This window comes from Phocoena phocoena, chromosome 11 (genome assembly GCF_963924675.1).
Source record: "Phocoena phocoena chromosome 11, mPhoPho1.1, whole genome shotgun sequence".
In the NCBI taxonomy this organism is placed as follows: domain Eukaryota; kingdom Metazoa; phylum Chordata; class Mammalia; order Artiodactyla; family Phocoenidae; genus Phocoena; species Phocoena phocoena.
In genome coordinates this window covers 5,453,948-5,466,161 of record NC_089229.1, presented here as the reverse complement: position 1 = coordinate 5,466,161, position 12,214 = coordinate 5,453,948, and the positions used below count along the sequence as shown (strand labels likewise).

General features: G+C 58.2%; 1 protein-coding gene across 1 annotated transcript; it reads right to left on the bottom strand.

Moving 5' to 3' along the window:
• Positions 1-238: 238 nt before the first annotated feature.
• PNPLA5 (patatin like phospholipase domain containing 5) lies at positions 239-8,765 on the bottom strand. The gene is given in 11 exon segments (XM_065887304.1): positions 239-419; positions 1,005-1,121; positions 3,360-3,405; positions 3,408-3,484; positions 5,430-5,496; positions 5,499-5,585; positions 6,705-6,761; positions 8,062-8,263; positions 8,555-8,575; positions 8,578-8,622; positions 8,685-8,765. Coding segments are annotated over 11 exon segments (981 nt in total).
• Positions 8,766-12,214: the final 3,449 nt, after the last annotated feature.

The following is a 12,214-nucleotide window of genomic DNA, read 5'->3' as shown; positions in this document are numbered from 1 at the left end:
GTGACCTGGGCACATGGCGACCCGGGGTGGACTGAGGCTTCACCTTGCCCAGAAAAGAAGTACCTGGGGCCCCTGGAGCGGGGGCTACAGAAGGACTCGGGGGCCTTCTTCCAGCCCTTGGAGGCCACCTGCCCACAAGGCCTGGGACAAGAGTCTCTGTCCTCTCGGTCCTCCACGTGGCTGACAATTCCAGTGCCCATCCGGGGCTAGGGGCCGGGCTCTGAGCTCAGGAGATGGGTCAGGACTCACGGACTCGGGGCAGATGTAGGCACAGGACCGGGGCCACGATGGAATTCAGGAGAGGCCAGTCACTCGGCTGGTCCAACTTGGTCTCCTCAGGCCTGACGGGCGGGTCTGGGCTCCTTGGCCAGGTCCTCGGGGGGAGCAGCCTCAGGCTGGAGGGGGCTGGTGACCAGCAGCTGCAGAGGAAGAGGAAGTCGGCGAATGTGGTTTTCAGAGCTTGGGCTTGGGTGAAGCCTGGATCTCTCTTCTCCCAGATCTTGCAATAAGCCCTTTTTCTGGCTGAGCGGGGATTGCAGAAAGGTTCCCGGGTGCCACTCCCTGGGAGCGCTGCACTGATTTCCACTGGGTGTGGGAGGACTGCCGGGGTCTCCAGCCAGAAGGGAGGGCAGGTCGGGGAGAGGCGGGCAGCCCCAACCCAGACCCCACACAGGGCCCGTGGAGATGTCCGGAAGGATGGCAGAAGGACCGGTGGGGACCTGGCAGAGCAGGGAGATCCACTCGTCCTCCGTGAGCTCAGGCCGTCTCTGTGAAGCAGGCAGAGTGACTCCCCCCAGACTGACCGATGCGACGGGTCAGCTGCTGCATCTAGCCCATCACAGGTCTGGCCCACAGCAGGGACCAAACACGTGTGCTGGGGGCTGCGCGGATGGATGGACAGGGAAACGGATGGTGTGACTGCCTGTCCAGGGTCCAGGGAAACAGCTGGTGCCTTCCCTTCCCAGCTCAGCCACTCCTGTTCTGCCCCGGTCTGCCCGTCTCACCTGCCCGGCCCGAGGAGCTGGTCCTTCGTCCTGGAATAGACTTTGAGGACCAAGTTCCTCAGCAAGCCCCGCATCCACCGCAGGTCGGCCGGCATGTCGGGCAGCCACGCCACCACCCTGGAGGGAGAGGCGGCCACAGCTTCGTCACCCGGCCAAGCCCAAGCGAGCAGCCCCACCAAGCCTACCCTCCCCACGGGTCCAGAGCAGAGCCGGAGGGCCCTGCAACGAGGCGCCAGGGCTAAAGGAAAGGAAAGGGAGTGTTGGCTCCACCGCAGAGCAGGTTGGACACACAGGCACCTGCAGAGGCCTGAGGGGGCGGGGACTGATCCCCCATGGATTCTGAACTTGGTGGAGGCCACTGGGCCCTTTGGGTCATCAACTCCACAGGGCACAAGTGGGAAGCCCAGGGGTGGAAAGGGCGGGGCTTTGGGGTCAGGCTGGCTTGGGATGCAGCCCGCTCCCCTGTTCATCAGCTGTGTGACCTGGGTGGGTCAGGGAACCTCTCTGGGCCTCAGTTTCTCACAGCCAAGTGAGGATCGTTACCTCACCTCCTCTGTGTTTCTGTCCCTTCCTCTCTCTCCTCCCCAGACCAGCCCCTGCCCTCCATCCTCCACGCCCCTTCATCCACTACCCTCTCGGCAGCCAGCAACTTCCTAGACACACATCTGACCTTGGTCCTCTCTTGCTCAGTGCCCTCCCATGGCTGCCGTGGCCACTCATGACCAGCAGAGGGCAGCATCATCCAGCCGTGGCTGAGGAGATACCTGGCCAGGCACTGTCTCAGACTTACTGGACACCGCAGGGCCTCCCCTCCCAATGTACTGCCCTTCAAGGGGCCTCTAAACCAGGGCCTCAAACTGGGCAGACAGCCAGTCCACAGGGTGTAGTGTCACAGTGGACTGTCCCCTCATTTGTTCTGGACCTTCTGCCTCTCTTATTGCAGCCTACACATTGAGATTGTAGGTTACAGAAAATACCAAATATGAATTTCCCTGCGGTCTGGGCGGGCCTCCCCATCAATGCTCATAAATGGATTTTTTTTAACTGCAAAGGCTAGCACTTGCATTTATCCTTTTTGATTTCAACCTGTGGTTTCAGTCTAGAAGCTCTCAGCATAAGAAAAATTCATGTCAGCAGAAAGCTGTTTCCCAGGTTTGGGTCACCAGCAATTTAGACAGCATGGATGACCTAGTCATTAACTCAGCATGGAGCAGGACAGAGACTTGTGGCTCACTGTCATAGACCTTCTTGTAGGGAATAGAGAAGTTTTACAAATACAGATCTCTCCATGACACTTTCCTGCCCAAACCCTTCACTGCCTTCATGCAACCATCAGGATAAAGACCACACCCCTCACCTGGCTACAGACTCCTGCCTGTCCAGCCCTTGCCAGCCTCCTCAGCCCCACCTTGTACACACTCCACATTTTGGCCCCAGCCACAGCAGCCCCCCTTTCTGTTCCTCAGATGAGCCTTACTCCCTTCTGCCTTCTGCCCCAGGACCTTTGCACATGCTCTTTCATCCGTCTGGAACACTTTTCCCTTCCTTCTTTGCCTAGAGGACTCTTACTCATCCTTCAGATGATAGCTCAAAAGATATCTCCCCTAGGTAACCTTTCCTGGTCAGATAGTCCCTCTTGTGAACTGTCCCAGTTCACAGCCAGTGTAGACCTCTCCTAGGAATCCACAGCCAGGGTAGACCTCTCTAGGTATCCCTAGGCACAGCTGGAGTGCACAGGTGAATGTGTGATGATCGGTAGGCTGTGAGCTCCACAAGGCCAGAGACTGGGTGTGAGTCAGTGCTGCCTCCCAGCCCCCAGCCCAGACTCGGCCCTTGGTAAACCCTCAATAGCTATTGATGGAATGAACGAACAAACAATGCAGAGTGACCCATTAACCAGCAGAGTTAGAACCGTTAGTGAGGGCCTGACTACAGCCAATCTGCCCTGCAAAGGCCTCGTTTTGTAGAAAAGGAATCTGAGGCCCAGAGAGGTCAAGATACCTGGCCTGGGCCACACAGTTAATCTGAGGCAGACCAGCCCCTAGAGTTATCCTCAGAAACATCACATTTTCTCTGAGGCTCTGACAGGTGCAACAGTGGGCCAAAGATCCTCAAGGCAGGAGGGGCCAGGCACTGACCGGGCGGCCCTGTTTCCAATGGATTGATGGGTCACAGCTGCTACCCCGCCTTCCCATCAGTCCGGTCCTGCAGACTCCTCGGGGTCATGCAGCCAACAGCAGGCAGCGTCGGGACACCAGCCGGGCTCTGCCTCCGCAGTGTTCTGGCCGCCCTTCCTGCCATGGGCACTGGTCTCAACGAGCCAGGCCCTTCCCAGGACCCCTGGCTGGGCCTCACCTTCTGCTCCGGAAGTAGACATACTCAAAGGGCCGTGTGCAAGGTACGTTAGCGTCCACCCAGGGCCCGCCTGGCAGAAGGAAGCCCAGGTGCGGGAGTCCCTCAGACAGGCTTTCTTCAGCGCTACAGGAGAGGCCGTGGTGGCCCAGCCCTCCCCCCAGCCACCCCCTCAAGGTCACCCTTAGGGAAGATAGCCCGAGCCCCTCTCTACCTCGCACAGGCCATGAAGGACACCCCACCCTCAGCCGGTCTGCAGAGGAAGCAGCTGCATTTATGGAACCCCCACCAGGCTCCTTGTTATTCTTGAAATGACAGAGTGCGCCCCTTTCACAGATGAGCAGACTGAAACTCAGAGTGGAGAAGGGACTCGCCCAAGCCCATTGCCGGGGAGTGGCAGGGCCAGGATGGACCCGAGGCCTGTCAGGCTCCCCACGCTGCTTCCATCTCTCCCGCCCCTCTGGAAAGTCTGCTGTGGCCCCCAGGGTGGGACAAGTGTCCTCCCGTACTTCCCTGGCTAACAGCAACACATCAGCGGTATTAATAACAGCAGCTGTGACCACGTGACCACTTCCCGAGCCCCCAGCCCCTTAACGGACCAGAGTGGAAGGGCCCGGCATCCTGGCCGGGGCAGAGCCGGAGCCCGAATCCCGGCCTCCAGACCACGGCTCGGCCACGCACACACCACCAGCCTCGACTCAGGGTTCACGAACAACAGTCCCAGGACCCGGCACCCCGTTACCTGCCCTGTGGCCTAGGACGAGTCCCTTCCTGTTCCTGAGCCTAGGTCACCTCCTCTGAAAAATGGGAACACGGGCAGGACCTACCTCCCTGGGGAAGGGGAGGATCAAGGGATGTGTGTAAGGGCGGGGCCTGCGGGGTCCGTCTCAGCCCCATCTGAGAGGCTTTCTGGTGCCCCCATGTGGCTGCAGAGGCACTGCCAGAGTCCCAGAGCCCCAAGCTTGGGCCTCAGGGGCTCAGCGCAGATCCAGGCCCCCTTCTGCGTGCCCTGTGTGGTGTCCTGCGCAGAAAGAGATGCCCTCCTTATCCCCTTGCCCACCCCCTTGTTCCTGCTCTGGCCTCGACCACCATCATCTCTCCACCCAGCCTCCCACCGTGTCAGCCTGTCCCCTCCTGGCTAAGTACAGCAAACACTAGACCCAGAGTTCAGAGCAGTAGCGAACTCTGCAAAGGAGGGGTCGCCCCCCACCCCGGGGGCTCTCCATCTCTCTCCTCCTGCAGCTTTCAAGGCCGCCTGCCCCACCCTCCCAGCCTCCCCAGGCTCATCTCTGCTACCCCACCCCTCCCTCAGCCACAGGGGCCTCCAACTCTCCCCCACCAAACCCAGGACATTTGCACCTGCTGTGCCTGCTACCTGGATGCTCACCTTCCCCCTCTTTTGCTTGGCCAACTCCTCCTTTCAAGTCTCACTTAGATGCCACTCAAACTCCCACTCCCACCACCATTACATGTGCCTATCCTTTCCTGTTGAGGCAATTGTGACCTTTAGGTCACGGAGCAAGAGAGCTGACTAAATGGTTTGTTAGCTGTGTGGCCTTGGGCAAGTCACTTAAGCTCTCTGTGCTATGGTTTCCTCAACTGTCCAATGGGGACAATTCAGTACCATCCTCAGAGAATTATTGGGGGGGGGTGAAATGAGTCCATCTCCATCTGGAGAGTCCAGAACCTTCTGTGTGTGCCTCTCCTCTGTCCCTCAGCACCTCTTGTCCTTCCCTGGGCAGTGGGCAAAGACCTGGCTTTCTCAGACACAGGCATGTGCTCGAATCCCCCAACTGCAGGCTCTGAGACCTTGGTGAGCCCCTTCCCCTCTCTGAGCTTCAGTTTCCTCATCAGTGAAATGGGCTAAGGAAAACGGGCCCCCAGTTGTGGTGAGGAGTGAAGGGGGCAACATGAAAGGAGCCCCAGCACCACGCCTAGCACTTAGATTGTCGATAAATGAGTCCTGTCCTCTTTCAGACCACGAGCACCTTCAGGGCAGGGTCCCTGGCCCTGGGCCCCTGCGTGCAGGGCACCTGGTAGGTGAGCGAGTATAGGACGGGAGGGGCAGTAGCAGCCTCCAGCTCTGGGGAGAGCTGCTCAAAGTCAAGCACATCCCTGACCAGCACATTGGGCACTGGCCTCTGTCACAGTCAGCATCCCGGGTCCCATCAGTTGGGGCTGGGGGCTCCTTAGATACCAACGTCCACAGCACTGGCTCCTTGGTGAGTCCTGGATCGGGGAGAGGAGGGATACAACAGGTCAGCACATCTGGAGCCTCCCGGTGACAGTGGCCTCCCCAGCTCTGGGGACCCGGTTGCCACAGGAGGGATGGACCCGTGGCTTGTCCTGAATGACTTCGTCCTGTGCTCCCCGGCCCTGCCCTGCCCCCGATTCCTACGCACCTGCTAGTGGTTAACAGACCCCAGGCCCTGAAGACTCAGCCCAAGGTTCAGATCCTGTGGTCACCACCTGCTCTAGCTCTGTGACCTAACAGCTCCATGCTTGGTTTCCCTCCCTGGGAAAGGGGGATATTAAGACCTGCTGCATACGGCTGTTCCGAGAATTAGATGTGATAAATATGTAAAGCTCAAGCCCAGGACTGGAATTAAATGGGATAAATATGTAAAGCTCAAGCCCAGGTCTGGGCACATATTATGTGCTCAGTAAATGCGTCCAGCTGCTGTGTGTTTGGGGCTGTGGAGTAGGGGTCAGGGCAAGGGTTCTGGAGCCAGACGGCCTGAGTTCAAATCTCAGTTCTTCCACTTTGAAGAGCATTGCCCTGTGGGATGACATCCAAGCTCTCCAGCTAAGAAAACCTCTCTGGCCCACCCAGTGCTCTGTCACTCACACACACACGCGCGCGCTCTCCTGCAGCCCCACTGAGGTATGTGCCCTCAAGGTACCAAGCTCTGTTCCTTTGCGCTTGCCCTTCTTCCCTCTGCCTAGAGTGCCCTCTTCCTTTCCATCCTCAATCTCTCTATAGTCTTCATCACTAGTTAAAACCCAGCTTATATGTCACCACCTCCAGGAAGCCCTCCTTGCCCACCTAACCCATTGGGCTGGGTTAGGTGCCCCCGCTGGGCTCCCATGGCCCTGAGCATCCCTCCATCACCCTGGGGAAATGCTCTCTCTGGATCTGTCTCCCTCGCACCAGGTGGTGGGCAGCTTGAGAGTAGGACACATGTGTGATTCCTCTCTGTGTCCCCAGCTCAGGCCAAACATAGAGCAGACGCTGAGGAAGAGAATGAGTGAGCCGAGGTCGCTAAAAACTCAAACAGCTGAAACACGGGATTCACCTGGCACTCATGTGGGGGGCGATCCCCAGCTACTGTGGAGGCTGCCACCTACCGCGTCTCTCCAGGAACCTCAGGGCGTCCAGGTAGCCTTGTCTGCAGTTGTCGGCCACTCCCTGCCAACACACAGGTCAGGGTGGGATGGGGAAGGCCTGGACCTGCCCCTCGAGTTGGTGGTCACAGGCCAGAGACTCATCTTCAACTGCAAGTGATCCCAGGGCAGCCTATGCTTCCCAAGAGACCCCTCAGCAGGGCTCAAGGACCCTGAGGGTCCCTGCCCAGCACTGGGCAGAGAGGGTCCCAGGACCTCAGGTGGAGCAGATCTGCTTGAGTGGCCTTCTTCCCCGCAGCCTCGTTCACTTTCTGGCTCTGAGACTCCCTGGCTGCTCCAGACGCTACTCTCTGGCCTCAGTTCCATCCCCTGAGAAATAGGCCTAGCCAGAGATTCCTGGTTCCCTGAAGATCAGTACATGGTGATTCCCTTTGCCCTTTGATGCTCACTGCCAGAACTGCCAGGACCAGCCTGAGACGGCAGAGGGGTGCCGGGGCCCAGCCCTGTGTGTCTCAGACAGAGCCCCACTCGTGGGGGGAAAAGTACCCGCAGATCCAGGAAGGAGCTCTGCCTTCCCTTTCTGTGTGACCTCCAGACGTCCACACTGTCTTTCTGAGAGCCTTGCCTTCCTTGTCTATAAAATAGGGCTGAGATTTTCTGTCCACCCCACGGGCGTAGGGAGGATCAGCTTAAATGAACAGGACCTTGTTTCATAAATTACAAAATACTGCAGGACCATAAGAGGTGTGAAGGAATAGGGGAGGGCCAGGATGTGATTGGGGTGGAGGAACGTGTGATGACGGTAAACTGTTGGCAAGAAATACTTCCAGAAGTACCAAGGGGCAAAAAGCAGGAAATGTGGGTCTACTGTCCATCGTTTTCTGTGCTTGTGCCTTGCCACCATACAGAGGGTCAATGTGGCCACTGTCTAGGGCAGCATTTAAGAACGTGGGTCTGGGCTAGCTGAGGATTTGAAGCCTGGCTCTGCTGCTTCCAGGCTGTGTGACTTTGAAGAAGTTGCTTAACCTCTCTGAGCCTTGGTATCCTCCCCCAAGAGACTGAGGTGACAACAGTACCTTGTCACAGAGCCTGACCCAGAAGAGCATCGGCAGAGGCCTGGCTTAAACCGAAGTTCAGCAGAGCTGGCCTTGGTGCACTGCCTTGAAGTGGGGGACGAGTAAGGATACAACTGGAGCCCAGGCTGAGTTCAAGGGCTTGGCTGTGAGACTCAGGACATGTCCTGACTGCCCTGAGGCTGTGAGCCCTCTCTCTGGGCTCAGGGGCACAGAGTCTGACTCAAGGGGGCACTAGATCACAGCCAAACCTCTAACACCTTCAAGGCCGTTCACGGGGTCCCGACCTACCTCGGGGCTGGAGGTGACCCCCAGGAAGAAGTTCTTGGTGCAGATCTGGAAGGTGGCATTGAAGGCGTTCAGCTCATGCATGCTGGCCAAGCTGCTCTGGGGGCAGATGTCCACTGTCCCGTGGAAGGGAGACACGGTGATGGTGGAGGGGGAGTCCACAAAGGGCAAGTCGTTGCTCAGAGCGCCGTCGATGTAGCGCTGCAGTTCAGGCAGCTGTGCTGCTCTCAGGGTGCCCTCTGCCCACACAGCCCCGAAGCCACCCCAAGAAACAGGCTGCAGCCAGTCACCTCTAGCTGCCCCAAACCACTGCGTGGACCCCAGTCCGGGATGCTCTGAGCACCCCGGGAGCAGTGGGGGGAGGGGCCCTGGCACACAGTAAGCCTTCCAGGAGCACTGTTTTCTCCACCCACACACCTCTCAGCAGTAGGGACCCGGGCGGCCCAGAGCACAAGGCAGGGCCCGGTCATCGAGCCCCCGAAGCGCACTTACCTCCCCTCTGAACTCGGGGGGGAAATCATCCCACAGTAGAAAGGGAAGGATAAGGTGCAGACCAAGGCCTGGGGAAAAAAGTCAGTGGCAACACAATTGTTCAGAACCTGCCCTGGGCGTGGTGTCTAACCCGAGAGCAGCCTGCGCCGGTGGGTGTCAGGAGTGCTGTGTCCAGGGAGGGGGGCTGAGGGCCAGGGAGGCGTCGCCACATCCCGGCCGAGTTCTCAAAGTTAAGAAGGGATCTGAGGGACTTTCCTGGCGGTCCAGTGGTTAGAGCTCCACACGTCCACTGCTGGGGGCACAGGTTCGATCCCTGGTGGGGGAAGGAAGATCTCGGAAGCCGTGAGGCACAGCAAAAAAAAAAAAAAGGGGGATTTGAACACAGGTTCATCTTGACACCCGCCCTCCTCTTCCTACTGACAGGACCCTTGCTGACTCAGGACTGCTGCAGAAACCTCTCCCCCAAGGACAGACAGGCATCAAGTACCATTTCTCCTTCAACCAACATCCAGGAATTCCCCACCGAGAATCTAGTTATGTCTCCCAAAGTGCGTTCCCTGGACACTGGTCCTACCACGGGTACCTCAAACAAGAAATCCTGATTCTCTCCCCACTTGGAAAACATTGTCTACTCTTCCCAGTAGAGGCTCTGACAAGTCCTGCAGCGAAAAAGATGCTTAACAGAGACCCTGACGCTAGTGACTAGTGACGTTTGGGGCTGGAGAATTCTCTGTTGGGGGAAGGGCCGCTGTCCTGTGCATTGCAGGATGTTTAGCAACCATCCCTGGTCTGTATCCTCTAGATGCCAGTACTTTGTGCCCATGTGCACGTCCTGGGGATGGGCCAGGATCTTCCAGGAGCATTTCACCCAGGACCCAAGACCCAGATTTGACAAGTGGATGCCAGCCTACTTGGGTTCTGGAGTGGGCTCTGCCATTGAGGCTTGGGACAAGTCACTGCCTCTCTCTGGGCCTCAGTCTCCCCACCTGTAAGTCGGGGAAATTGAGCTACATCATAGACCTCAACCTTTTCAAGAATGAGGGTCTCACTTCACACACACACCTGGGGAGTCGCCTGGCAATTGTCGTTTTAGCATCCACTGATGGAGAAAATACCGAACGACCAAGAGCTGCTGTGAATTCAGCAACACTTGGGTAAAGGTGAGCAGTGTATTGGTCACAACAAATACTGGAAGATGCGTGTCCCTGTGTGTCCAAAGCGATCTGTTTACCTCCATCACAGGCTTGCATGGTGTGGACCCAGGTCTGGGGCCTCCACCAGTTCCCTTCCATGTGCCCAATGCCCAGCATGGAGCCTGGGCACAGCAGGTCCTGACTAAGTCCAGAGGCAACAGGGCCGTGGGCCCGGGGGGCAGGCATAGGGACCAGAGAGTCCACCCAAGTCCCACTTTAAGAAGTCCAGGAGAATGATTTGCACAGAGTATTTATAAAAAGACTTCAGAAGACCAGCTCTGAGGCTTTGCCTGTAAGACATTGGAGTCCGAGCTATTCCGGACAAATGGGACTTGAGGGGCCGGCAGCGCTGTCCAAAGGCCCCCACTGCTCGGTGTGTGCAGGCCGGAGGGACAGACAGAGACCAGCAGAGGCCCATGGAGAAGCGGGCAGGGGCTGGGATGGCTCCCCAGGCCTCCTTCAGGACACAGGGTCCAACCTCCTTATTTGTCCTCAGGAGACCAAGGGTGGAAGGTCCCCCCTCGGGTGCCTTTCCAGGGCCAGGCACTGAGCAAAGTCTTTTCCCATGCAGCCCCCAATCCTATGAGGCAGGATTATTATACCTTTTCACAGATGAAGGGACTGGAGCCCAGAGATGCCAGGGGGCTTGCCCAAGTAACACAGCCAGTTAGGGCCAAGCTGGGCCAGGGGGCTGGGCCTCCAGGCCTGGGCTGCCCCCAAAATGCTGCCCTAATCCTGCAAGGGAAGAGGGGACCAACTCTTCACAGCATCACCTAGACTCGGCCCCCAAAAGGGGGGAAACCAGCCCTGGGGTGACCCTGCTAACAGGTCAGCCTCAGGGGGCCCGGGACTGTCCGGTGAGCAGGGCAGGTCCCCACATGACAGCCCTGGGACGGGGAGGACTTCTGAGTGCGGTGACCCAGAGCTTCAGCCTGCACTCACCCCCAACCAAGCCCACTCTTAGGGTGCCAGGTGCCACTGCTTCTCGTCACATAGCTGGGGCGCTGACCACACTTCCATACCCCAACCTCAGCCTTGAGGAGGGGCCAGGAGCAGCTACCTGACCCTGCCCCCCACCCAAGATGGAACAAAGGGAACTCCTGGCCCGGGGAACTCCCCTGAGACGAGAGCTGGGGCTCTGAGTGGACAGTAACACCCATTTGATAGATCTAAGCACCAAAGCCAACCTTCCTTCCTTCCTTTATCTCTTGTGCCCCACCTCCATCCAAAAAGACTGTATGGGGGAATTCCCTAGTGGGCCAGTGGTTAAGACTCTGAGCTCTCACTGCCAAGGTCCCGGGTTCAATCCCTGGTCCAGGAACTAAGATCCCACAAGCCACATAGCGTGGCTGGGAAGAAAAAAAAAAGCGACTTATGAGGACTTGTAAAATATATCCACGATGTGATTTTTTTTTTTTTTTTGATGAAAGAAATGGGGACAAGGGCAAGTACTGGAGGTGAAATTGAGGCTGCTGATGAGATACAGCAGCAGACGGGGTGTCTGAGCTTCATCCCGAGAGAGCAGGAGGGTGTCTTAGATGGAATCTCGAAGGCAAAACCCAGAAATGTGAACACTGAGTGGCTGCAGTCTTGGGGTCTCTTGGGGAAGCCTAGGCTGGCCCAGACCCAGCACCCTTTTCCCTGCACCCTGCCCTTCCCTCACTGTGTTCACCCCCGAAAGGGAACCAGTCAGGGAAGGCTGCCTGGAGAAGGGCTTAGCGCAGGGCCTTGAAGGGAGGGAGCATGGTGGGAGGCAGAGATTCAAGAGGGACTTTCTAGAGCGAAGGCACAGAGGTGGGAAAGCGTAAGGTGTGTCCGGGACTCAGTGAGGGGCCCTTGGGATGGGCCAGAGGGCGTGGAGGGCAGTGATTCCAGATGAGGCTGCTGAGGCCAGTGGGGCTTTAGTGGGGAGGACAAGAGTGGACAGGGGTCTGGGCAGAGAGCATGGGTGTCAGGAGCGGGGCCCAGGCTGTGTCAGAACAGATGACAGTCGGGCCTCACTCGCACAGGTTTGCCCTCTGGGACTCAAGGCCCAAGGCTCCAGGAAGGTATCCGCGGCAGCTGATGGCCAGGCTCAGCTTCCTGGGCTTCCCCTCTGGCTCCAGCCTCCCTCACCCTGAGCGGAATGCGGGCGGGTCGGGGTGGAAGGCCGGGCTCAGCAGGGCTGCGCGTGCACTGCCCCCCTGGGAGCTTGTTTCTGCATCTGTGGAAAGGGAATAGCAATGCTGCCTCCAACTGGCCAGTGCCTGTTTATGAAAGACGGTGAGGTCACCGTCACCACCACCCCCTCCCTGTGGTGGGACGCACCACGGGGAGCTTGGCTTAGGAGGCCTCAGGGATGCAGGAGGAAGAAGGGCCAGGACAGAGCCCTTCAGTCTCACCGGCCGTCAAGGCCAATGGCAACCTGCTTGTAAGGAGAGGTGCGGCTGAAGCAGGGCCACCTTTGTGTGCCGGCGGGACGGCAGGG